The 26,328-nt window shown below is 38.3% G+C and overlaps 1 protein-coding gene across 12 annotated transcripts in view; it reads left to right on the top strand.

Annotated features, from left to right (window-relative positions):
* The window catches only part of LOC138700306 (CUGBP Elav-like family member 2), a 1,672,689-nt gene that overhangs the window by 406,952 nt on the left and 1,239,409 nt on the right, over positions 1-26,328 (top strand). For all 12 annotated transcript variants that reach the window (XM_069826845.1, XM_069826839.1, XM_069826850.1 and 9 more), the window contains exon 2: positions 1,690-1,913. In XM_069826845.1, coding sequence (XP_069682946.1) covers positions 1,690-1,913 — 224 coding nt within the window. The remainder of the gene's footprint in view (positions 1-1,689; positions 1,914-26,328) is intronic.

The following is a 26,328-nucleotide window of genomic DNA, read 5'->3' as shown; positions in this document are numbered from 1 at the left end:
CACCACCTAGTCCATAAAGTGGTTTAGTGTGGCAGTACCTAGGTCCTCAAGAGGTGGTTCTCTGATTCAAGCACCACACGTGTTCCTATTTTCAGTCTCCGTCTTGCGCAATCATTCCAATGACCCTCTTCCAATTTCCTTTCAATGTTATCTCGTCAACTCTTTCTGGGTCAGTCACGTTTCCTTTCGTTCAGGATATATCCATTGGATTGTCGTAGTAACCTAGGTTGTCAATTTTCACATGTCCATAGCACGTGAGCTGCTTGGTTCTATGTACTTCGTAACTGAATTTTGCTCTTTTATTATCATGTCTTGAGGTTTGGAATCATGTTACGAGACACGATTTATGATAGGTGACCTAACATCGCTAACATCCAGTTTGGAATTCCCACATAGCACTGATCGATATGTCGAAGTGAACATGGAGATTAAGTAGTAGTGGTAGTAATAATACTTACTTACTTCCTTACTGGCTTTTAAGGAACCCGGAGGTTCATTGCCGCCCTTACATAAGCCCGCCGTTGGTCCCTATCCTGAGCAAGATTAATCCAGTCTCTACCATCATATCCCACCGCCCTAAATCCATTTTAATATTATCTTCCCATCTACGTATCGGCCTCCCCAAAGGTCTTTTCCCCTCTGGCCTCCCAACTAACACTCTATATGCATTTCTGGATTCGCCCATACGTGCTACATGCCCTGCCCATCTCAAACGTCTGGATTTAATGTTCCTAATTATGTCAGGTGAAGAATACAATGCGTGCAGTTCTGCGTTGTGTAACTGTCTCCATTCTCCTGTAACTTCATCCCTTTTAGCTCCAAATATTTTCCGAAGAATCTTATTCTCAAAAACCCTCAATCTCTGTTCCTCTCTCAATGTGAGAGTCCAAGTTTCACAACCATACAGAACAACCGGTAATATAACTGTTTTATAAATTCTAACTTTCAGATTTTTTGACAGCAGACTAGATGACAAAAGCTTCTCAACCGAATAATAACAGGCATTTCCCATATTTATTGTGCGTTTAATTTCCTCTCGAGTGTCATTTATATTTTTACTGTTGCTCCAAGATATTTGAATTTTTCCACCTCTTCGAAGGATAAATCTCCAACTTTTATAGTTTCATTTCGTACAGTATTCTGGTCACGAGACATAATCATATACTTAGTCTTTTCGGGATTTACTTCCAACCCTATCTCTTTACTTGCTTCAAGTAGAATTTCCGCGTTTTCCCTAAATCCAGGCGTTTGAGATGGGCAGGGCATGTAGCACGCATGGGAGAATCCAGAAATGCATATAGAGTGTTAGTTGGGAGGCGAGAGGGAAAAAGACCTTTGGGGAAACCGAGACGTAGATGGGAGGATAATACTAAAATAAATTTGAGGGAGGTGGGATATAATGATAGAGACTGGATTAATCTTGCTCAAGATAGAGACCGATAGCGGGCTTATGTGAGGGCGGCAGTGAACCTCCGGGCTCCTTAAAGCAATTTGTGAGTGAGTAAGTAAGTAAGTAATTATAATAATAATAATAATAATAATAATAATAATAATAATAGTAATAGTGGTAATAAAATCTTTTTTTCACCCGTGATCAGTTCAGTTGTCTGATCGTACATCAAGTACCTGCACTACATAGTGTATCTGATAAGTTGCCGTAATAAATTGTATTTGTTGTTCTCGTTGCAGTAACACGATGAACACCCCCGTGAACAACATGACCAACAATGGCAGCAGCAGTGGGGGCGGCGGAGTGAACAGTGCGGAGCAGCCTGACCCTGACTTCATCAAGATGTTCGTGGGTCAAATCCCGCGCTCCATGGACGAGAACGACCTCCGCAAAATGTTCGAGGAGTTTGGACGCGTGCATCAAATCAACGTGCTGAGAGACAAAGTCACCGGCCAAAGTAAAGGTAGGCTTCAGTTGCTCTTCATATTTCAAGAGACATACTGTAGGTGTCATCTCTGAAACTATTAAAGATAGACTGATGAATTTTTGCATGAATATACATTTTGTGGAGTTCTATACAGCCCGTGAAGACTTATTACACTATTTTATAAAATTGTTAAATTAAAAAGAATTCATTCATTGATAGTTTTCTGGCCAAGGTCAGGTCTTTGACAGGAAATTCAGTATTTTCAAATTTTTCCTATTTCCTGCCTTCCACCTTGTCTCCTCATATGATCCATATATCTTATTGTCGTCTATCATCTGATATCTTCTTCTGCCCCAAACTTTCCCCCGTTCACCATTCCTTCCATTGCATCCTTCAGTAGGCAGTTTCTTCTCAGTCAGTGACCCAGCCAATTCTTTTTATCTTTCTGATCAATTTCAGCGTCATTCTTTCTTCACCCACTCTTTCCAATACAGCTTCATTTCCTATTCTGTCTGTCCATTTCATACGTTCCATTTTCTCCATATCCACATTATTTCAAATGCTTCTAATCGCTTTTCTTCATTGTAATGCCCATGTTTCTACCCCATACAATGCTAAGCACTTCACTAGTTTCTTCCTTGGCCATTGCTATCCTGCTTTTGACTTCCTGGCAGCAGCTCATGTTACTACTTATAGTACACCCCAAGTATTTGAAGCTTTTTAGAAAGAATATGGAATGAAAAATAATTAATATAAAATTGATTTGTAAATTATAATATTTTTATATATAATCTGAATTAAAAAAGCAGCAAAGGACTTCATCGGCTTTGTCAAATAATGTTTGGAAAAAAAAAAAAAAAAACATAAAATTTATAACCTCATATGAGTACTGTTTCTCAGATGATACCTGCATGTTAAAACTTCTCTTTCCTAAGCATTTCATAATTAAAGATTATTTTAAACATAAACAAACACCCCAGAGGATTCATACCCACATTTTTATGTTTAAAAAGGGGCCCATCTAATAGAAGTGAAGATGTGTAATTTAAAAATGAAACGTTTTTAACTACAGAGTGTACTAAAATTACTACCTGATCCCATTAAAATTCTGATGAAGCGTGCAACAGGTTAGCCTATTGTTTGTGGATAAATATTATGATTGTAATGCGACATAATTCACATTTCTACAATTACAGTCCAATAGGACTCATCCTGAATTATATAATCTTTAAATATCGACTTTTAAACGACTTCCGCTACCGCACGATTGTCCGTTAAGGGCGCTAGAAAGTTTTTTTTTAGTGCGTTGTATCTATTTCTTGCTATGTATTCTTGTTGCGTCAGTATGACCAAGCATATTAGAGTTCCATCATCGGTTCATGTCGTAGTGCCCTTCTCTTATTCCTCTACCTCAGTTCTCAGTGACAATGGCCCTGTAGGTCCTGCTGAGTTAATAGTTTTTAATTAAGGGTTGCTTGTGTAATGTAATTAGTTCATTAGGATTATGGTAGAATTGCACGCATGTTTCAGACCTGTATGAGGGAAATACAGGGTGTCCCGTAAGTCTAGAACCATAGACCATATCTCTAAAATACTGTTTCTTCTTGTTTACAGTTACTTCTGTAGCCTGAGTGACATTAACTAAAGAGGGATGACATTCAAGTGATCGTATTTATTGACAACCGCAATCACAAACCACCGATGACGTCAAGAGACGAGCAGACAATTAGCAATTCGAGGGAAACTTCGCTATGACTGCGGGTACCATCAGACAGAATCACTTGAATGGTTCGTCTTTACCCTACGACTTCACTCAGGCTTAGAAGTATCTATAAAGAAGGAGAAATAGTTTTCAGAGATTTGGCCTGTGATTGCAGACTTATGGAACACTCTGTACATCGTGCTTAATATATAACAGGATATCTGAACGTTTTATAATTAGTCTAACCACTTTTCTACTCCGTCTTTAAAAACTACAACGGATAGCTTTAGACCATTCATTGTTTTGTCTTTTTTTTTTAACATGTCTTTGTACGAACTTATAAACCAATTCGGTATATGCAATACCAGCTCTGAACCAATACTTACATGCACATTGCTTGTGCCCCCTACCTCGTGGTTAGCACGACAAACAAGCAGTCCAGTGAAATTGAGGTAAATATCCGCTTTCGTTTTTAGGGCGAATCGGGAATTTTCCTGTAGAGAAATCAACAGTGGTTCCACTAGATCCCAATCATATCTGGCGGAAAGTACTTTTCTTGGATGCAGAAATCCAGCCCCATTTTTGTCTAAAGCCTTATTGAGATCTAGTTGTATGTGTAATGGTGGTGAGATGATTTTAGCCGGGTAAACCAATGGTACGTTTTGTGTCTCGACTTTTCATTAAAGAATATTTAGCAGATCCATCTTGCAAACCAAGAAATAAGGCAATTGCTTTGAAATCGCAACATATGGTAGACATATTTTCGTAACGCTTTTTATATCATTTCTACTATGTATGCAACAGAGTAGGTGACATCTCGTTACCGTTATGTAGAAGCACTGCCTTCAAACTAAACTTTGATCCATCGAAGAAAGATGCCATTCTTGGGTTCGTGATGACAACCGAGTGAGACCATCATGCCTGTTTGCTAACACACAGTACATTCCGCATATAAAAAGAAGAAATTTGTGTATTATGTTCTGTAAACACAGTAACTTGACTTGATGTCGCGTGTTTACTTACTGTCAACCTCTACCACTATTATGCGCTTTTATCTGTGTTTAAATTAGTTAAATATTAGTTCAAACACGTACCACCAGAATGTAATACTTTACTTACAAGACAAAACTCACACTTGTTAACGCAGTCAAACTTTCTTTACAACTGCTTGACTGAAAACATAGCACATTGAGCTACGGGTTGAACGACCACTCAGATACCATTATCCCCCCCTTCTCAGTGCATCTAGCCTACATTCATCAGGGTCTTTCACCTTGGTGCTTATTCACAGAATAATATGTAAGTCATAACCGAAAGACAAAATTATTTTTTCAGTTATGAGTGGAGGTTTTTGAGACAAACATACACGAAAATGTCTGTTTTTATGTTTGTTTTCATTCCCATAAGTCAGGCATGTCAATTGATGCCCACAGGAGCAAGCGCGCGCTTTAGAGCCCAGGAGAGCCTGAGCGCTTTACAGCGGAAAGGAAAGACACAGACGAAAGAGGTGGTATATGCCGCTTGGTCGAGCTATATTCAGGGATGGCCAGCACTGATTCAATAGATAAAGGGAAGAGAACTTACTAAAACTGTATCTATGTTAATTTTTAGATTTGTCTGAGAAGTATACGTGCATTATAAGAATGTAAGTTTTAATTTTAATGCTCATTTTTCACAAGTTTGATTTTTTTATTCAAAATAAATATTTTCTGAACTTTTCGTATAGAAAAGTGAAATTTTCAGGTATGGCCATATTTATTTAGTAGCCTTACAGAATGTTTTCGTAAATCTAATATACCGTATATACGTATTACTGAAGATAGTGTATTGAAAATTTTGAAAATATTCGCGTGGAAATTGTTTGTAAAGAAATGAATTAACAAAGCAACTACTGTTACATCATAAGCAAAAGATACGTGCCCATGTGTTGTAAAAATGTCAGCCCTATAGCTTCAGCAAATTTCGAGAAAACAATTTAATATTCTGATGATAGGAAGTTGCTCACCAATATCATCTTAACATTATAATGCGATAAGTGTTTTGTTATGTAATATTAGTTACACTTAAAACAGATACAGCACCTAGGTAACTTTGCTTTGTACTGTAATATTGTTTTGATTAGTTTATTGATTACTTTTGTAAGACTAAAGATACCATCAATATAAATTCCAACTTATCATGTCATACTCAATCTCTTTCTTTGGAATATCACTTTCTTTATGAATATTAAACAGAAAGAAGCCATATAAAAATAACGACATAAAATTTCACGTTCCGTTTGAAGTTTGTGCACCACTGTTTTCTTAATCCAACAGGTTGCTTATTCATATACACACCCCTTCCTCTTTCCATACTTAGCGCTTGCTGCCCGCTCACGACGTCAAGGTCAGAAAAATGCGCTTGCTTTGACATCACTGCTTTAAGTTACAGTTTTTAACTAAAAAAACATAGCCCGTTAGAGACTTTTTGGTGATACATTCGAATTTAGCTTGTAAAAATCATGTACGATCACATGTTTTCGTTAGGTTACAACATGGCTGTTGACTAGTGAATTATCTGAAAGAAAAATTTTGAATTAAAATTGAGTACTGAAATATATTAATTATTTTCCTACGATCAGCATTAATGGTGAATATCTTATAATTTACCTAAGTCCTGAGATCTCAGAATTGGGACGAATTTCAGACATAGTGCACCTGCAGACCATCTAGGTGTTACAAGGAGGCTTTTACCTATAACTGGCCTTGTTAATTATTTACTGTAAATAACGAAACACACATGAGGCAGGTACCACTGTTCCTAGAACTATTAACACGTGAGTAAAGCCCAGAGTATTATGTTTACACCCTAACCATCGCCTGATTTTCGTTTTAAATATGTAATAGTATATTACTCTGTCCCCCACCGTGGCGTCGTGGTCTAAGGCATCTTTCTTAGGACTCCCGTTACTGAATGCGCGCTGGTTCCAGTCCTCATGGGGGAAGAAATTTTCTCATGAAATTTCGGCCAGTGTATGGGACCGGTGCCAACCCAGCATCGTGATACACTTGGGAAGCTACGATAGGTAGCGAAATCGGGTTGCGAATACCAGCTATAACGCCTGAGGATCATCGTGCTAACCACACGATACCTCCATTCTGGTTGGATGATCGTCCACCTCTGCTTCGGCATGTGGGTGTGAGGCCAGCAGCCGGCTGGTCGGTCTAGGCCCTTCATGGGCTGTAGCGCCACGGATTAGTATGTTACGATACAAGTTTCGGAAGTGCTTCTTACAAAATCGAGAGCGAGTTTTTCAATTTCAGAGATTTTGTGCGAGTTTTTCTGTTTCCGAGATTTTGTAATGCAGTTCACAAACGTGTATTATACAACATTTTTTACACAATCATATTTTTAAATTTAAAAATACAATATGAAGGCCAAAGGAAAAAACTTGATAAGTCGATTTTCTGTTCTAGATTAGGTGTAATAGTTCAGGTAGTGTAGATTTGTGTAGTTCTACAATACAGAATAACAAACTCATTAGTCCAAAGAAATTTGTAGAATCATAACCCAAAGACAATAAAATATTATATGCCTTGAAACTTTTAACTTGCTCTTCTCTAAAAACAGTAAGACGTGGCTTATCAAGTTTTTCCCCCTATTGTATTCATATTATTTTGAATTCAAAATTTAGAACAATACTAACTTATTCCAAAGCCTTAGCAAAACTGCACTGTAATGGTAACTAAGTAACATTAAGTGCACTGTAATGGGTCTATTTCAGTATAGTTTCATGTTATGAAGAATGGTTTCCTAGCAACAAGTTTCTGTGTGGGAATTGCAACTTTCCAAGGCCTAACAAAATAACTGTAAATACAACAAAAAACACAATCGTACAAAAAGATGCTTTACACAATATTTTCGTGTATGTTCAAAACATTATCTAAACGTTGTATTGGATATAATTCAACGTAACGTGAGCGCAACTTTATGAATAGTATTTAAGTCAGTAAATCATTAGCCGCCCGGCCGTGAGAAACATTTGAAGTCAGCGTTGCTATGAAACGCACTCAATCCTTGTTTGTACTGCGGGAAATCTAAACAGGGATCGGCAGTGAGTGTCTTGTAGTCCGGGCAGGCACGCACAATCTCGAAAGTTATATAATTTATCGTGCTCGTTGATGGAGTGCTTGACGCACGCACGCACAGAAGCAATGCGTGAGGGAGGGAAATTCCCTTCGAGGCAATTGTGCAAAGTGCTCCCGTTCTGTCCATATGTCGGCTTTTGCAAGGCAGTGTGTGTGATTTTTTTCGTACCTTGTAATTTATATAGGCCTTACAAATATGTGGTCACTTACGAACAGCCCACTGAACGTTGAGAAGTAAATTGGTTACGATCTTTCATTTGTCCTAAAGAACGACAATATTGTATCACATGATAATTACTTAAGAGTTCTTAGATTTTTCGGTTAATTTGAATTTGTTTAAGGTTAAAGTGTGTTGAAATTTAAATGTTTCAATATGGTGTTATTATTATTATTATTATTATTATTATTATTATTATTCTGGCTTTCCAGGAACCCAGAGATTCATTGTCGCCCTCACATAAGCCCGCCATTGGTCCCTATCCTGAGCAAGATTAATCCAGTCTCTACCACCAAATACCACCTTCCTCAAATCCATTTTAATATTATCCTCCCATCTACATCTCGGCCTCCCCAAAGGTCTTATTACCTCTGGCCTCCCAAGTAACACTCTATATGCGTTTCTAGATTCGCCCATTCGTGCTACATGCCCTACCCATCTCAAACGTCTGGATTTAATGTTCCTAATTATGTCAGGTGAAGAATAAAATGCGTGAAATGCGTGCAGTTCTGCGTTGTGTAACTTTCTCCATTCTCCTGTAACTTCATCCCTCTTAGCCCCAAATATTTTCCTAAGCACCTTATTCTCAAACACCCTTAACCTATGTTCCTCTCTCAAAGTGAGAGTCCAAGTTTCTCAACCATACAGAACAACCGGTAATATAATTGTTTTATGAATTCTAACTTTCAGATTTTTTGACAGCAGACTGGATGATAAAAGCTTCTCAATCGAATAATAACACGCATTTCCCATATTTATTCTGCGTTTAATTTCCTCCCGAGTGACATTTATATTTGTTACTGTTGTTCCAAGATATTTGAATTTTACCATCTCTTCAAAGGATAAATTTCCAATTTTTATATTTCCATTTCGTACAATATTGTGGTCACGAGACATAGTCATATACTTTGTCTTTTCGGGATTTACTCTTTACTTGCTTCAATTAAAATTCCCGTGTTATCCCTAATAGTTTGTGGATTTTCTCCTAACATAGTCACGTCATCCCGATAAACAAGGAGCTGATGTAATCCGTCAATTCCAAACTCTCTCTGTTTATTTTTTTATTTTATTTTATTGGGTTATTTTACGACGCTGTATCAACATCTAGGTTATTTAGCGTCTGAATGAAATGAAGGTGTTAATGCCGGTGAAATGAGCCCGGGGTCCAGCACCGAAAGTTACCCAGCATTTGCTGGATTGAGGGAAAACCCCGGAAAAAACCTCAACCAGGTAACTTGTCCCGACCGGGATTCGAACCCGGGCCACCTGGTTTCGCGGCCAGACGCGCTGACCGTTACTCCACAGGTGTGGTCTCTCTCTGTTATCCTGGACAGTAATAATGATAATAATAATAATAATAATAATAATAATAAAAATAATAATAATAATAATAATAATAATAATAATGCATTTGAGCGATGTACTGTTAAGAGGACAAGTAAAGAACTGTTTGTAATCCATAGTCGTTTAACAATTAACTGGTATACTATATACACATGATTATATCCCATGAATAATCATATTATTGTCATTTATTCATCTGTACTTGAATAATGGCTACTTTGTATTAACTTTCTATGGTTACGCATATATTATGTAATAGTAATTAAGCTAGCTTAGCTTACTAGCTTACGCGCTCATTTTCACGAGTGTTTATAATGAAGATTATACAGGTGTTACCTACACTGTTTTATGTTATTCTAGCGTTAAATATATAGCAGCACTATTATAAATTTACAAAATGTAATGTTATGACGTAGTAGAGACATGATTACTGGATATAACGTAGTATATTGCATGGTTGCTAAGTAACCGTTTTTAAGACAGTGCTATTTTGTTATTTTGAAGTTTTTCTTACAGGTACGTTGTATAAAATTGTGTTGTGAAGGCGGTGATAACACCATGGAGTATTTGTTGCTAGGTAACCTTTTCTGGCACCAGTGCCAGAATTAGGCCATTTTTACACGATTTATAGCGTCATGACAATCATGTTTTAATGCTATGGTTGCATAATAGTACATTATGCACCGAGCCTATAATGAAGGTAATTAAGAAGCGAGTATGGATATTTATGAAACGAGCGCAAGCGAGTTTCATAATTTTCATACGAGCTTCTTAATTACCATTATAGGCGAGTTTCATATGACTTTTTATACTCCACCATATTTCTAACTTGATATTATTAATTTTCTTTGTATCTGACCTTGACCAATGTCCCGTATGTTGTGAGATGTGCGCAGACGCGAAAGTATTGATTTTTTCCGAGGAACAGGTGTTCACATTGACCTTGCTAGGCCATAAGTACCTACAGAGATAACATTGAAATTAAATTAGACATTGAAAAACGAGATGACAAATTGAATTTATTTGAATATTATTTACAATTAACGCTAATTATTATAGTAACAGAACATAACCTTCTGCGAAAGTATTGGATTTCCAGCCTCCGTGACTTTTCGCTAATTCTCTTTCGATTGCATATCCGAGAATAATCGATACTTGCGGTTTTATAACGATAGAAAGCTGACTTGTCATTGGCTGAACACCTGTAACCTGAGTCGTCATTGGCTGAAAGACCTGACCTTTAATGAGTAGGTGTACTTTAATGACATGCATTAAAGGTCTGCTACCAGATGTATATTTACTACATTTCGGCATGGTCGAGCATAAAATACATTACAATCTCCATGGAAACAGACTATATAAGAAAAACGTGAATCGAGATAATATTCTTAATTTTAATATACATATTATAGCCTGTAAAAGAAATATGTAACACAGTTAATTCAAGCGAGCTGAAAAAAAATGGTAAATTGTTTTATTTAACGATGCTCGCAACTGCCGATGTTGTATCAGCGTCGCCGGTGTGCCGGAATTTTGTCCCGCATGAATTCTTTTACATGCCAGTACATCTACTGACAGGAGCACACTTAAATGCCATCGATCCAGGCTTCGGGCACAGAAGACTAGGACTGTACCGACTGCGCCCCCAGGCCGACAAGAGAGTTGAAAAAATTAGGCAATTTCTTACTAATAGTGAAGGTGAAATGGGAAGGGAAGTTAAGAGCTAATGATGTATTCATCTTGCCCTGTTTTATGCATTTGTTCCTATTTTGTTTTTCCTTGTTAGCTAATATGGTGTGGTGTATGAGGATTAAGGTATAGGGTAGTGGTTTGTTTAGATATATTTTGTATAAATGTGTTACGTTTTTAAAGTTTCTTTAGTGGTATAAAAGTTTAGTGATATTGTTGAGAGTTTTCTGTAGTAGTTGTGCAAGTGTATGTCATAGGGAATCAGATGTTCATGCGTGAGTAAGCAGGAAATAGAAAATGTAAAGTAAGGCAGACCTGGGGTAACATTAATAATATTCTTACAGGTCTTTCTTAAATAAATGAGGTGGTTGAACTAATTCTAATTCAATCTCCATGGATTATAATAAACTCTAAGCAGGTTATGTATAGAAATGAACTCGTTGACATTGTTATTTTATCGGATATGACGTAGACACTCGCATGGAAACTGAAGTCTAATTTCCGGTCCACAAAATCTTTTCATTTTCTTCCATAGTGTAGGTCGAATATATATATATATATATATATATATATATATATATATATATATATATATATTTTACACGTCAAAAGGCATACATAAAAGTCTGTAGTTTAAGAAATCAAAAACTTTAAGTTTTAATGGATATAGAAAGGAACAGTGCAATTAAAAATAAGTAGGTGATATACACTCAAGTATAATATGACTTAATTGTTGGAAAAGAATGGAAGAGGTCTAATTGCAGGTCAAAAAGAATTATATAGAGAGTGAGTAAAGAGAGAAGTAGGCCTAGAAGAGCAGCAGGGAATTCTGTAGACTATATTTATTGTCATAATGTATGTATTTATTTACACTGCAAGTGGGCAAGCACCCGGTGGCAGTGGTATACACAATATGAACAATACACAATAAAATTACAAAACACAATACAATTATACAATACACAATACAATAAGAATACACAATACAATTGAACACAATAATTACAATTAATAATAATACATAAAATAACCTAATTAATAAGTTAACCTAATTTTACAATACAACCTACATATGTATAGGCCCTACATAAGTTTCAATAGTCTTTCACTTTACTCTCATCTCACTCACTGTACTGGCATTGTGACGCATTTCACTGACACTTTAGGACACATTTCACTGACACTATAGAACACATTTCACTGACACTATAGAACACATTTCACTGACCCTCTATAGCACATTTCACTGACACTATAGAACACATTTCATTGACGCTATAAATTATCACTGATCGGAACTGTTGACTGCACTGTAAAACCATAACTTCACTGACTCACCTCGCTTCACTGATACAACAGTTCAAATAAGACAAATACTTACACCCTTAGGCTATGCATACTTATAAACAGAACTACATTTAAGCTAAACATTTCTAGTCTAAATAATTTACAATTCAAACCAAGGAAGTAACTCGTCAGGCTAAATAAATACACGTCACCTTAAAAAATAAATGTCACCTTAATTTTAATTTACACTTTATACACAAGTTTTTAAATTATTCTTGAATCTCCTTAAGGAACGAGTAAGAGATTAAAAAAATATAGAGGACAGAGAAGGGGGGAAAACTAAGAGTAAAGGAAGAATGGGAAGAGAATGAGTAGGAAGAGGAGAATGTGGAGGAACAAACCGATCAGTAGCAGAAAGGGGGAAAGAGCGACAGGAGGGAGAAAATTGGAAAGGAGGTGGGAGTAGGGCAAGGATAAGATAAACAGTAATAGAGAGAAGAGAAGAATAAGTGAGATAAAGAATCGTAAACAAAGACGATGAGTGAAACTCATAAAGGAGAAAGATGAAGTGAAGAGAAAGAAAGATCCACGTTCTTCTGTTTTTTTATCTTGCGAAAATCAAGCATTCGTGTGTATTGAGTTACCCTTCAAAGCATTTTCCTCTCTTAAATATGTAGCTAGGCAACGCAACAAGAATGGTGACTTTTTGTGTTTTTCTCTGCTAAAATAAAAATAAACGCATGTACAGATTCTAACTTCACAGAAGCTACTTTATTTTTTTAAAGCTTTGTAACAAAAGACGAGCGTAGGGCTTCACTAGGAAGACTTGATATTTTTTTTAATATATACTGTATTAAAGTGGAACCGTACGAAGGAGTATCGCTTACTGCTCCTCATTTTGTTCTGCAACGACTGTTGGAAAACATAATTAATGGTCAGGCAGTCTTTTGAAATTTTATACCATTTCTGAAACAACGAGTCTCACCTGAACTATCAAGGTTCCCCTTACTCTCTTTTTGTGAAACTGAAGTTGCTGTTCACGTCATCCATTGTATTACTGTTAAACATTTTAAAAGCTCTGTCCAAGTACTCTTGACGCCTATTCAAGAGCTCAAGTATGATTTCGGAAAAAATTTGTTCGGCCTTTTGTGGAAGTGCTTGCTAGGGGTTTGTTCCTCAACCCTGTCGTTTTATTTCACCATTTTTCATTACCCTATCTAGTCAGTATTATAACTGAAAACATAACGTCTAACATTTTATTTATGATTTACAGGAATCCACAGTTTGTAACCTGATTTTCTTTTCCCATCTCACCTTGACTGTAAATAGAAGTTTACGTTTTTTTATTTTTCCAAATTATTTCCAATTATAACATCGCTTAAGTTTTCATTCACCGCACTTCTATTGTTTAGTTTCACAATTTTTCCTTCTATAAAGAATTTTCATCCTCTAATAATTAAGGTTCTGTCCCGCGCCGTGGCGTCGTGGTCTAAGGCATCCCGCCTAAGACTCGCGTTACGGAATGCGCGCTGGTTCGAGTCCTCATGGGGGAAGAAATTTTCTCATGAAATTTTGGCCAGTGTATGGGACCGGTGCCCACCCAGCATCGTGATGCACTTGGGGAGCTACGATAGGTAGCGAAATCCGGTTCCGAATACCAGCTATAACGGCTGGGGGGATCATCGTGCTAACCACACGATACCCCCATTCTGATTGGATGATCGTCCACCTCTGCTTCGGGATGTGGGCTTGAGGCCAGCAGCCGGCTGGTCGGTCTATGCCCTTCACTGACTGTAGCGCTACGGATTATTATTATAATTAAGATTCTGGCTGATATGTACATCTATTATCAGGGAGTACATCTCACTTGATATGTGTCAGAGGAAGAACAATTGTTTGTATGCATCTGAAGAAAAATATTAATAAAATAAACTAGCAGCATTAAGAAAAGTATTAATAAAATAAACTAGCAGCATTTCTCACAAAATAAATGCATAGAAACATGCAGCTACCTCATAAATACTTGCAGTAAAAATTTCATCCAGATTGATTAATATTTGGCATAAGAAAGTTGGTGTTGAATCAACAAAAATGAACACAGAAAAGTATAAATTTGAAAATAAAATGAATATTTATGTAAATTAATATTCTCCTCTGCTATGTTCATCTAGTAACTTCAGGGAGCAACAAAAAGTTACTAGATTTGTAATCAGAAATTTTAGAAAAGATTTCTTCGATGAAAAACAATTTTGACAGCTCTTTAAATTCTACGCCCCCTTTCCAGCCTTAATTTTAAAAATGTAAACATACGAGTATTTGTAATCAGAATTGAGCTGAATCCATTTGGGGTATGAAAATATAAATTCTGAATAAGTGAGGAAAAATTTTCTTGATTTTCAGTGGAGTCTTCCCTTAAGTATTGCTATTCAACGCGGAAATGCAATGAGCTTTTTAGGTACTCTTCCCGAATCCAGCCCTTTGGACGAACTTTTTCTTCTTTAAATTTTTTAAAATATTCTATATGCGTAAGTTTATTTACTATAAATAAGTAATGTAAACCAATTTCTATTACGAATTGATCTGGTTCAGTAAAATGCTTATTTCATTAAGTGAGTCATTAAGGAAATAAAAGGGATAAAAGTATTCTATTAATTCTCTAGTTCTTGTTACCATGACAACATATCTGGATTTCTACATTTTTTTTATAACTTGTTGCTCAGGATATTTTGTGTGAACGCTGCTTTCTTATGTCACTTTATTCGGAAATACACGTTGCTAGGTGACGTCTGGAATTATAGTCGTAAAATGAAGCATATTACATTACTGAATAACTTTTCATATGGCTTCACTATTCATTGCTTTATTTCTAAAAGTTTTTTTCCCCCTCTCCACTTTGAAATTCAGTGAAATCCTGTTCACTTTCAGCACCCCTTGTACACTACAATACACACGAACCCACTTCAGTTTTACGTTGGCTGCCGAAGGCATCTCACGCAAGGTATTTTCTATATATGTTTTTAGTTGAGTCCATGAATCCAAACGACTCGAATGGAAACCCAAAAGCTCTTTCGTTTCATGCTTTTAGTTCGCATCAGATATTCTACATATTGGCACTTAAAATGGGTTCACGCAACCTTGTTTATTTCACTTTCCAGGCATATACTCCAGTGTTCTCATGTTTTGAATGATTTAAGCGTATAAAAAATTCAATTTATTTTTAAGTGCCATGCTTTTCAGAAGATTAAAAAGAGGCATCAAAAGTACGTACCTAACTGCATTAATACATCTATCTTTTTCTGTATATATGTCCAAGCAACTTTTTATGGAAGATGTGCTAGAGAAATTAAAACGCTTATATGTATAAAAAAACTCTGAGTAGATCTCTTAAAGGATATAAGCGGCTGAATTGAGTCTGGTATTCCATTCGTCCACAATACAAACTTGGCCCATTAAGAGGCAGAAACCTCCAAACGCCAGCAAAAATATATAGAGGACCGTTTATACACGGTACAGGGAAGTGGTGAGGAGGGAAACGAAAGGGAGAGGGTGGTGAATATATATATACTGACTCAGCCACCCCTTCTCCATCGTCGAGCGCCATTTCAATTTTAAAAGCATAGCCAAGCTTCGCTATCATCGGCGTCATCGCTGGAAATGTCATCATTATCTGGTGTACGTCATAGACTCGATCTGCTTCTTCTTCCATTAACAGTGGTTCCAATTACTAACAACACCCCTTTGCCATGGCTGGGGACTGCACACACCCCCTTGTAAGGAAAGGATTTGCAGCAGATACAGTTCTGCGATCTTAAAGCAACCCTTCAGGACACAAACTACAGCCCCATGCGGGCGAAACGAATTAGTTTGCGATGGTAAATTGTATTGTGGACTTGAATATATTTCAGTAGTTCTGTTTGTACCTTTTAAATTGTATTGCGGACTTGTATGTATTTCAGTAGTTCTTTTTGTATCTTTTAAATTGTATTGCGGACTTGTATGTATTTCAGTAGTTCTTTTTATACTTTTTAAATTGTATTGTGGACTTGCATGTATTTCAGTAGTTCTTTTTGTACCTTTTAAATTGTATTGCGGACTTGCATGTATTTCAGTAGTTGTTTTTGTACCTTTTAAATTGTATTGCGGACTTGCATGTATTTCAGTAGTTGTTTTTGTACCTTTTAAATTGTATTGCGGACTTGCATGTATTTCAGTAGTTGTTTTTGTACCTTTTAAATTGTATTGCGGACTTGCATATATTTCAGTAGTTCTTTTTGTACCTTTTAAATTGTATTGCGGACTTGCATGTATTTCAGTAGTTCTTTTTGTACCTTTTAAATTGTATTGCGGACTTGCATGTATTTCAGTAGTTGTTTTTGTACCTTTTAAATTGTATTGCGGACTTGCATATATTTCAGTAGTTCTTTTTGTACCTTTTAAATTGTATTGCGGACTTGCATGTATTTCAGTAGTTCTTTTTGTACCTTTTAAATTGTATTGCGGACTTTGCATGTATTTCAGTAGTTCTTTTTGTATCTTTTAAATTGTATTGCGGACTTGTATGTATTTCAGTAGTTCTTTTTATACTTTTTAAATTGTATTGTGGACTTGCATGTATTTCAGTAGTTGTTTTTGTACCTTTTAAATTGTATTGCGGACTTCATGTAATTCAGTTGCTCTTTTTGTACCTTTTAAATTGTATTGTGGACTTACATGTATTTCAGTAGTTCTTTTTGTACCTTTTAAATTGTGTTGTGGACTTGCATGTATTTCAGTAGTTCTTTTTGTACCTTTTAAATTGTATTGCGGACTTGCATGTAATTCAGTTGCTCATTTTGTACCTTTTAAATTGTATTGTGGACTTACATGTATTTCAGTAGTTCTTTATGTACCTTTTAAATTGTGTTGTGGACTTGCATGTATTTCAGTAGTTCTTTTTGTACCTTTTAAATTGTATTGCGGACTTGCATGTATTTCAGTAGTTGTTTTTGTACCTTTTAAATTGTATTGCGGACTTGCATGTATTTCAGTAGTTCTTTGTTTACCTTTTAATTTTGTTTTCTATTTCATTTTATATTTCTGTATTTTTCATTTCTTCTTTAGTTCTTCCGTTAATTCAATTTTTGTTTCACCCTGTCCCCATTTCTTCCACAGTTTCATTCTTTATTACTCCTAGATTTATTTTCTCTTATCTCTTTCTTTTATTCTTAAATTTCTCCCCACTTCGAGAGAAATGTATTGCTTCTATCGAATGTATTTCACAATGGTAGATTATTCAGAAGAGAGGTAAAGTGAACTTTTTCAATTTCTTTTGAAGTATAGAAAGAAATCGTAACTTTTCGATGACAGAGTCAACATTCCTCTTTAGTCAAACAGAACGATATTCTATTTGTCGAAATCATTGAACATTGGTAAACTTGTGTGAATCACGAGTTTATGTATTTGCAATGATTCTGACTAGTAGGATTAAACAATCCAGTATAGGGCAGCTAAATTTGTTAAAGGTAAAAGAGAAGATGGAAACGATACAATAAAAGAACTTAAATGGGAAACTTTGGAAAACAGACGTAGCAAAACTAGAATAACATCATTTTATAGAGCACATCTAGGTCAGAAAGCATGGGTAGACATAACGGCTCGGTTAGAAAAGCCAACGTACTATGATAGGAACGATCATGATTTTAAAATCAAATGTAGGAAATAGAAAACGAGTGTAGGTAAATTCTCATTTTTAAATAGAACTATAAATGATTAGGATGACCTACCTGCATCGGTCTTTGAGGGCTGTCCTTCCTTAAGGAGATTCAAGAATAACTTAAAAAGTTGTGTATAAAGTGTACATTAAAATTAAGGTGACATTTAACATTTAATTTTTAAGGTGACATGTATTTATTTAGCCTGACGAGTTACTCCCTTGGTTTGAATTGTAAATTATTAAAAATAGCTTGTAAGAGTGTCTTAGACTAGAAATGTTTAGCTTAAATGTAGTTCTGTTTATAAGTATGCATAAGGGTGTAATTATTTGTCTTATTTGAACTGTTGTATCAGTGAAGCGAGGTGAGTCAGTGAAGTTATGGTTTTACAGTGCAGTGAATAGTTCCGATCAGTGAAAATTTATAGCGTCAATGAAATGTGTTCTATAGTGTCAGTGAAATGCGTCATAGCGCCACTACAGTGAGTGAGATGAGAGTAAAGTGAAAGACTATTGAAACTTATGTAGGGCCTATACATATGTAGGTTGTATTGTAAAATTAGTTTCACTTACTGTATTAATTAGGTTATTTTATGTATTATTATTAATTGTAATTATTGTGTTCAATTGTATTGCGTATTGTATAATTGTATTGTGTATTGTATAATTGTATTGTGTATTGTAATTTTATTGTGTATTGTTTATATTGTGTATACCACTGCCACCGGGAGCTTTCCCACTTGTAATGTAAATAAATACCTAGCTTCACACTTTTCTCAAGTTTGTTTTCATGTAAAACATTGTATTGTCCACCGGAAATATAACAAAACAAAGCTACACTTAACTTTTTTTGTCTATTTAATTTCATCTTTCTCTCGTCGTCTGTACATTTTCTGTTTATCTTCTTTAAAGTTTCATGCATATTTAGTTTTTATACTTTATACACATTTGTCTCATCCCTCATTGCACAAGGACCTCAGCTATACGCATACTGATTTTCCTAATTCAATTACGTTTCTTGTGCCGATTCTTATTTCCTTTTCTTTTCTCTTTGTAGCAGTCGAACGGTTCTTTGACTTTGAAATGTTTATTTTTGATTTCAAAAGTTACTAGGCCTTTATATGAAATTAACCTGAAACTTGGGAGCAAACATTTCTTTTGTTTACAATGGGTGTGGTTGGCAAACGACAACAAAGTCGGGACAGTCATACTACACGCCTATTTGTAGAGGTACACCGCACATCAGTTGAGTGGATACGCAGTCTGAAATGGTATATAGTTTAACGGAAAGAGAAACAGGGAAATCTAAAAGAACTACAACAAAATATAGTCTGGTTTACCTTTGCTTGAGGTCTAGCCATACATCTGAGCTCGCAACGCCCTACAAGACAATCTAGTCTCCAGTCTATCACTTTCTATGGTAGATAAGACCTCTGCTGAGATGGATTTTTATGACTGTCTCTTTGTCATATGATTGTTTCAGCTCTTTGACTCCATTATATACTTGCCATACGTTTTTTTTTCCCATCATTTTTGACTTAGAATTACGTCCTTCCGCGAATATGTTGATGTTTATTGACTTTACTGGCTTTGAGCCAGAGGTCGTTTTAGGGACTTATACGCGCAGGATGCCCTCTCCAGCCATTGTACATAAATAACATATAAATATATATGAAAGAGTTATGAAAGAGTGATGGAACGGAGAAAAATTCTCTCCGGCGCCGGGATTTGAACCCGGGTTTTCAGCTCTACGTGCTGATGCTTTATCCACTAAGCCACGCCGGATACAACCCCGACGCCGTTTAGAATCGTCTCAGATTAAGCTCCATCTCTTGGGTTCCCTCTAGTGGCCGCCCTCTCCACTACGTCATAGATGTCTATGAACGCATGACCGAAGTCCATACATGTGTTGAGGTGCACTCGAATGAGTGACTGGTTGGCCGGGATCCGACGGTATAGGCGCCGTCTTAAATCACAAAGTGATTTATTACGCATATCATATATATTTTGATGTACCGAAGTACATATGATATTTCCATGCAGATATTCTGCGTCATCATGTTATGAAAGAGTGATGGAACGGAGAAAAATTCTCTCCGGCGCCGGGATTTGAACCCGGGTTTTCAGCTCTACGTGCTGATGCTTTATCCAATAAGCCACGCCGGATACAACCCCGACGCCGTTTAGAATCGTCTCAGATTAAGCTCCATCTCTTGGGTTCCCTCTAGTGGCCGCCCTCTCCACTACGTCATAGATGTCTATGAACGCATGACCGAAGTCCATACATGTGTTGAGGTGCACTCGAATGAGTGACTGGTTGGCCGGGATCCGACGGTATAGGCGCCGTCTTAAATCACAAAGTGATTTATTACACATATCATATATATTTTGATGTACCGAAGTACATATGATATTTCCATGCAGATATTCTGCGTTATCATGTTATGAAAGAGTGATGGAACGGAGAAAAATTCTTTCCGGCGCCGGGATTTGAACCCGGGTTTTCAGCTCTACGTGCTGATGCTTTATCCACTAAGCCACGCCGGATACAACCCCGACGCCGTTTAGAATCGTCTCAGATTAAGCTCCATCTCTTGGGTTCCCTCTAGTGGCCGCCCTCTCCACTACGTCATAGATGTCTATGAACGCATGACCGAAGTCCATACATGTGTTGAGGTGCACTCGAATGAGTGACTGGTTGGCCGGGATCCGACGGTATAGGCGCCGTCTTAAATCACAAAGTGATTTATTACGCATATCATATATATTTTGATGTACCGAAGTACATATGATATTTCCATGCAGATATTCTGCGTCATCATGTTATGAAAGAGTGATGGAACGGAGAAAAATTCTCTCCGGCGCCGGGATTTGAACCCGGGTTTTCAGCTCTACGTGCTGATGCTTTATCCAATAAGCCACGCCGGATACAACCCCGACGCCGTTTAGAATCGTCTCAGATTAAGCTCCATCTCTTGGGTTCCCTCTAGTGGCCGCCCTCTCCACTACGTCATAGATGTCTATGAACGCATGACCGAAGTCCATACATGTGTTGAGGTGCACTCGAATGAGTGACTGGTTGGCCGGGATCCGACGGTATAGGCGCCGTCTTAAATCACAAAGTGATTTATTACACATATCATATATATTTTGATGTACCGAAGTACATATGATATTTCCATGCAGATATTCTGCGTTATCATGTTATGAAAGAGTGATGGAACGGAGAAAAATTCTCTCCGGCGCCGGGATTTGAACCCGGGTTTTCAGCTCTACGTGCTGATGCTTTATCCACTAAGCCACGCCGGATACAACCCCGACGCCGTTTAGAATCGTCTCAGATTAAGCTCCATCTCTTGGGTTCCCTCTAGTGGCCGCCCTCTCCACTACGTCATAGATGTCTATGAACGCATGACCGAAGTCCATACATGTGTTGAGGTGCAATCGAATGAGTGACTGGTTGGCCGGGATCCGACGGTATAGGCGCCGTCTTAAATCACAAAGTGATTTATTACGCATATCATATATATTTTGATGTACCGAAGTACATATGATATTTCCATGCAGATATTCTGCGTCATCATGTTATGAAAGAGTGATGGAACGGAGAAAAATTCTCTCCGGCGCCGGGATTTGAACCCGGGTTTTCAGCTCTACGTGCTGATGCTTTATCCACTAAGCCACGCCGGATACAACCCCGACGCCGTTTAGAATCGTCTCAGATTAAGCTCCATCTCTTGGGTTCCCTCTAGTGGCCGCCCTCTCCACTACGTCATAGATGTCTATGAACGCATGACCTAAGTCCATACATGTGTTGAGGTGCACTCGAATGAGTGACTGGTTGGCCGGGATCCGACGGTATAGGCGCCGTCTTAAATCACAAAGTGATTTATTACGCATATCATATATATTTTGATGTACCGAAGTACATATGATATTTCCATGCAGATATTCTGCGTCATCATGTTATGAAAGAGTGATGGAACGGAGAAAAATTCTCTCCGGCGCCGGGATTTGAACCCGGGTTTTCAGCTCTACGTGCTGATGCTTTATCCAATAAGCCACGCCGGATACAACCCCGACGCCGTTTAGAATCGTCTCAGATTAAGCTCCATCTCTTGGGTTCCCTCTAGTGGCCGCCCTCTCCACTACGTCATAGATGTCTATGAACGCATGACCGAAGTCCATACATGTGTTGAGGTGCACTCGAATGAGTGACTGGTTGGCCGGGATCCGACGGTATAGGCGCCGTCTTAAATCACAAAGTGATTTATTACACATATCATATATATTTTGATGTACCGAAGTACATATGATATTTCCATGCAGATATTCTGCGTTATCATGTTATGAAAGAGTGATGGAACGGAGAAAAATTCTCTCCGGCGCCGGGATTTGAACCCGGGTTTTCAGCTCTACGTGCTGATGCTTTATCCACTAAGCCACGCCGGATACAACCCCGACGCCGTTTAGAATCGTCTCAGATTAAGCTCCATCTCTTGGGTTCCCTCTAGTGGCCGCCCTCTCCACTACGTCATAGATGTCTATGAACGCATGACCGAAGTCCATACATGTGTTGAGGTGCACTCGAATGAGTGACTGGTTGGCCGGGATCCGACGGTATAGGCGCCGTCTTAAATCACAAAGTGATTTATTACGCATATCATATATATTTTGATGTACCGAAGTACATATGATATTTCCATGCAGATATTCTGCTTCATCATGTTATGAAAGAGTGATGGAACGGAGAAAAATTCTCTCCGGCGCCGGGATTTGAACCCGGGTTTTCAGCTCTACGTGCTGATGCTTTATCCACTAAGCCACGCCGGATACAACCCCGACGCCGTTTAGAATCGTCTCAGATTAAGCTCCATCTCTTGGGTTCCCTCTAGTGGCCGCCCTCTCCACTACGTCATAGATGTCTATGAACGCATGACCGAAGTCCATACATGTGTTGAGGTGCACTCGAATGAGTGACTGGTTGGCCGGGATCCGACGGTATAGGCGCCGTCTTAAATCACAAAGTGATTTATTACGCATATCATATATATTTTGATGTACCGAAGTACATATGATATTTCCATGCAGATATTCTGCGTCATCATGTTATGAAAGAGTGATGGAACGGAGAAAAATTCTCTCCGGCGCCGGGATTTGAACCCGGGTTTTCAGCTCTACGTGCTGATGCTTTATCCAATAAGCCACGCCGGATACAACCCCGACGCCGTTTAGAATCGTCTCAGATTAAGCTCCATCTCTTGGGTTCCCTCTAGTGGCCGCCCTCTCCACTACGTCATAGATGTCTATGAACGCATGACCGAAGTCCATACATGTGTTGAGGTGCACTCGAATGAGTGACTGGTTGGCCGGGATCCGACGGTATAGGCGCCGTCTTAAATCACAAAGTGATTTATTACGCATATCATATATATTTTGATGTACCGAAGTACATATGATATTTCCATGCAGATATTCTGCGTCATCATGTTATGAAAGAGTGATGGAACGGAGAAAAATTCTCTCCGGCGCCGGGATTTGAACCCGGGTTTTCAGCTCTACGTGCTGATGCTTTATCCAATAAGCCACGCCGGATACAACCCCGACGCCGTTTAGAATCGTCTCAGATTAAGCTCCATCTCTTGGGTTCCCTCTAGTGGCCGCCCTCTCCACTACGTCATAGATGTCTATGAACGCATGACCGAAGTCCATACATGTGTTGAGGTGCACTCGAATGAGTGACTGGTTGGCCGGGATCCGACGGTATAGGCGCCGTCTTAAATCACAAAGTGATTTATTACACATATCATATATATTTTGATGTACCGAAGTACATATGATATTTCCATGCAGATATTCTGCGTTATCATGTTATGAAAGAGTGATGGAACGGAGAAAAATTCTCTCCGGCGCCGGGATTTGAACCCGGGTTTTCAGCTCTACGTGCTGATGCTTTATCCACTAAGCCACGCCGGATACAACCCCGACGCCGTTTAGAATCGTCTCAGATTAAGCTCCATCTCTTGGGTTCCCTCTAGTGGCCGCCCTCTCCACTACGTCATAGATGTCTATGAACGCATGACCGAAGTCCATACATGTGTTGAGGTGCACTCGAATGAGTGACTGGTTGGCCGGGATCCGACGGTATAGGCGCCGTCTTAAATCGCAAAGTGATTTATTACGCATATCATATATATTTTGATGTACCGAAGTACATATGATATTTCCATGCAGATATTCTGCTTCATCATGTTATGAAAGAGTGATGGAACGGAGAAAAATTCTCTCCGGCGCCGGGATTTGAACCCGGGTTTTCAGCTCTACGTGCTGATGCTTTATCCACTAAGCCACGCCGGATACAACCCCGACGCCGTTTAGAATCGTCTCAGATTAAGCTCCATCTCTTGGGTTCCCTCTAGTGGCCGCCCTCTCCACTACGTCATAGATGTCTATGAACGCATGACCGAAGTCCATACATGTGTTGAGGTGCACTCGAATGAGTGACTGGTTGGCCGGGATCCGACGGTATAGGCGCCGTCTTAAATCACAAAGTGATTTATTACGCATATCATATATATTTTGATGTACCGAAGTACATATGATATTTCCATGCAGATATTCTGCGTCATCATGTTATGAAAGAGTGATGGAACGGAGAAAAATTCTCTCCGGCGCCGGGATTTGAACCCGGGTTTTCAGCTCTACGTGCTGATGCTTTATCCAATAAGCCACGCCGGATACAACCCCGACGCCGTTTAGAATCGTCTCAGATTAAGCTCCATCTCTTGGGTTCCCTCTAGTGGCCGCCCTCTCCACTACGTCATAGATGTCTATGAACGCATGACCGAAGTCCATACATGTGTTGAGGTGCACTCGAATGAGTGACTGGTTGGCCGGGATCCGACGGTATAGGCGCCGTCTTAAATCACAAAGTGATTTATTACGCATATCATATATATTTTGATGTACCGAAGTACATATGATATTTCCATGCAGATATTCTGCGTCATCATGTTATGAAAGAGTGATGGAACGGAGAAAAATTCTCTCCGGCGCCGGGATTTGAACCCGGGTTTTCAGCTCTACGTGCTGATGCTTTATCCAATAAGTCACGCCGGATACAACCCCGACGCCGTTTAGAATCGTCTCAGATTAAGCTCCATCTCTTGGGTTCCCTCTAGTGGCCGCCCTCTCCACTACGTCATAGATGTCTATGAACGCATGACCGAAGTCCATACATGTGTTGAGGTGCACTCGAATGAGTGACTGGTTGGCAGGGATCCGGTATGGGCGCCGTCTTAAAATACGAGTGCCCGAAGGTACAATAATTCAGAAGAGACAGCATTATAATAATGTCGGAAGTCGAACGAAAACAAGAGTGTAGTACCGGGTTTAAGACAGCGCACCAGAGTGAAACTTTCCATCAGTATGTAGTGGAAACATATTTGGAAGGACACAGATGCACTGGACACTTTTCATACTTCTGCTGTTGCCACAATTTGGGACATCTACGGCTGACCACTAGGATCCAGAATACAAAGCAGAGGTTAAATTAAAAATACAATACATTGCGGAGAGAATACGGAACAATGATAAATTTAAAAATAAAGTACAATTTGATTTCGGAGAAACATGAGATGAAAATACATTGAAGAGTAATGAAATGAAGTTAACTTAACTGAAGTTCCCCTAGCGCCAAAAAGAAGTCCTTTCACTTCCCTTGTACAGGGCATATCAAAAGTCCGGTAACACTTTCAATATTTTATTACACAAAAACTACTAATGATAGCACTTTCAAATACACGTCAGTTTAAAGTAAAACTCTCAAAGTTCGTTTTACACCTTACAGAGATTCAATGTGTGAACTACGAGTGACTCGGCAGATGTCCAAACGATAATCAAACTCTTCCCATACCCTTTTCAACATATCCTCTGTGACCGTGGCGGCAGCTTCTCGAATTCTGGTTTTTAATTCCTCTAAATCACGTGGCAAAGGCGGATCAGACACACGGTCCTTTAGTTACCCCCATAGAAAAAAGTCACATGCAGTCATATCGGGTGACCTTAGTGGCCATGTCATGAAACATGTGTCCCTTACTCCAGCACGATTATTAGTCAGAAATTTACACACGACTATTTATTGTGTAAGTATAAGACAGTTAAACGTCTACATAAGAGTTTTTATAACTAAGACTGCAAAGAGATGGTACAATGGTAGACAATCCAGAACAAGCTGAACCAGAAGAATTTCAATTTTCCTGAAGTGCGTAGCCAGGTTAATGGGTTGGCATGGCGACGGATATAACCAGGCTTCGAGACTTTGGACCCGATACAACAAGTTTACTGTGCATGCACTATAGGTTGTTGACTCGCTGCAGGTAGATAGAGATGTGTTA

The sequence above is a fragment of the Periplaneta americana genome, chromosome 5 (genome assembly GCF_040183065.1).
Source record: "Periplaneta americana isolate PAMFEO1 chromosome 5, P.americana_PAMFEO1_priV1, whole genome shotgun sequence".
Lineage (NCBI taxonomy): Eukaryota > Metazoa > Arthropoda > Insecta > Blattodea > Blattidae > Periplaneta > Periplaneta americana.
Note: the sequence above shows the minus strand (reverse complement) of the source record. Positions and strands in the feature narration are given on the sequence as shown.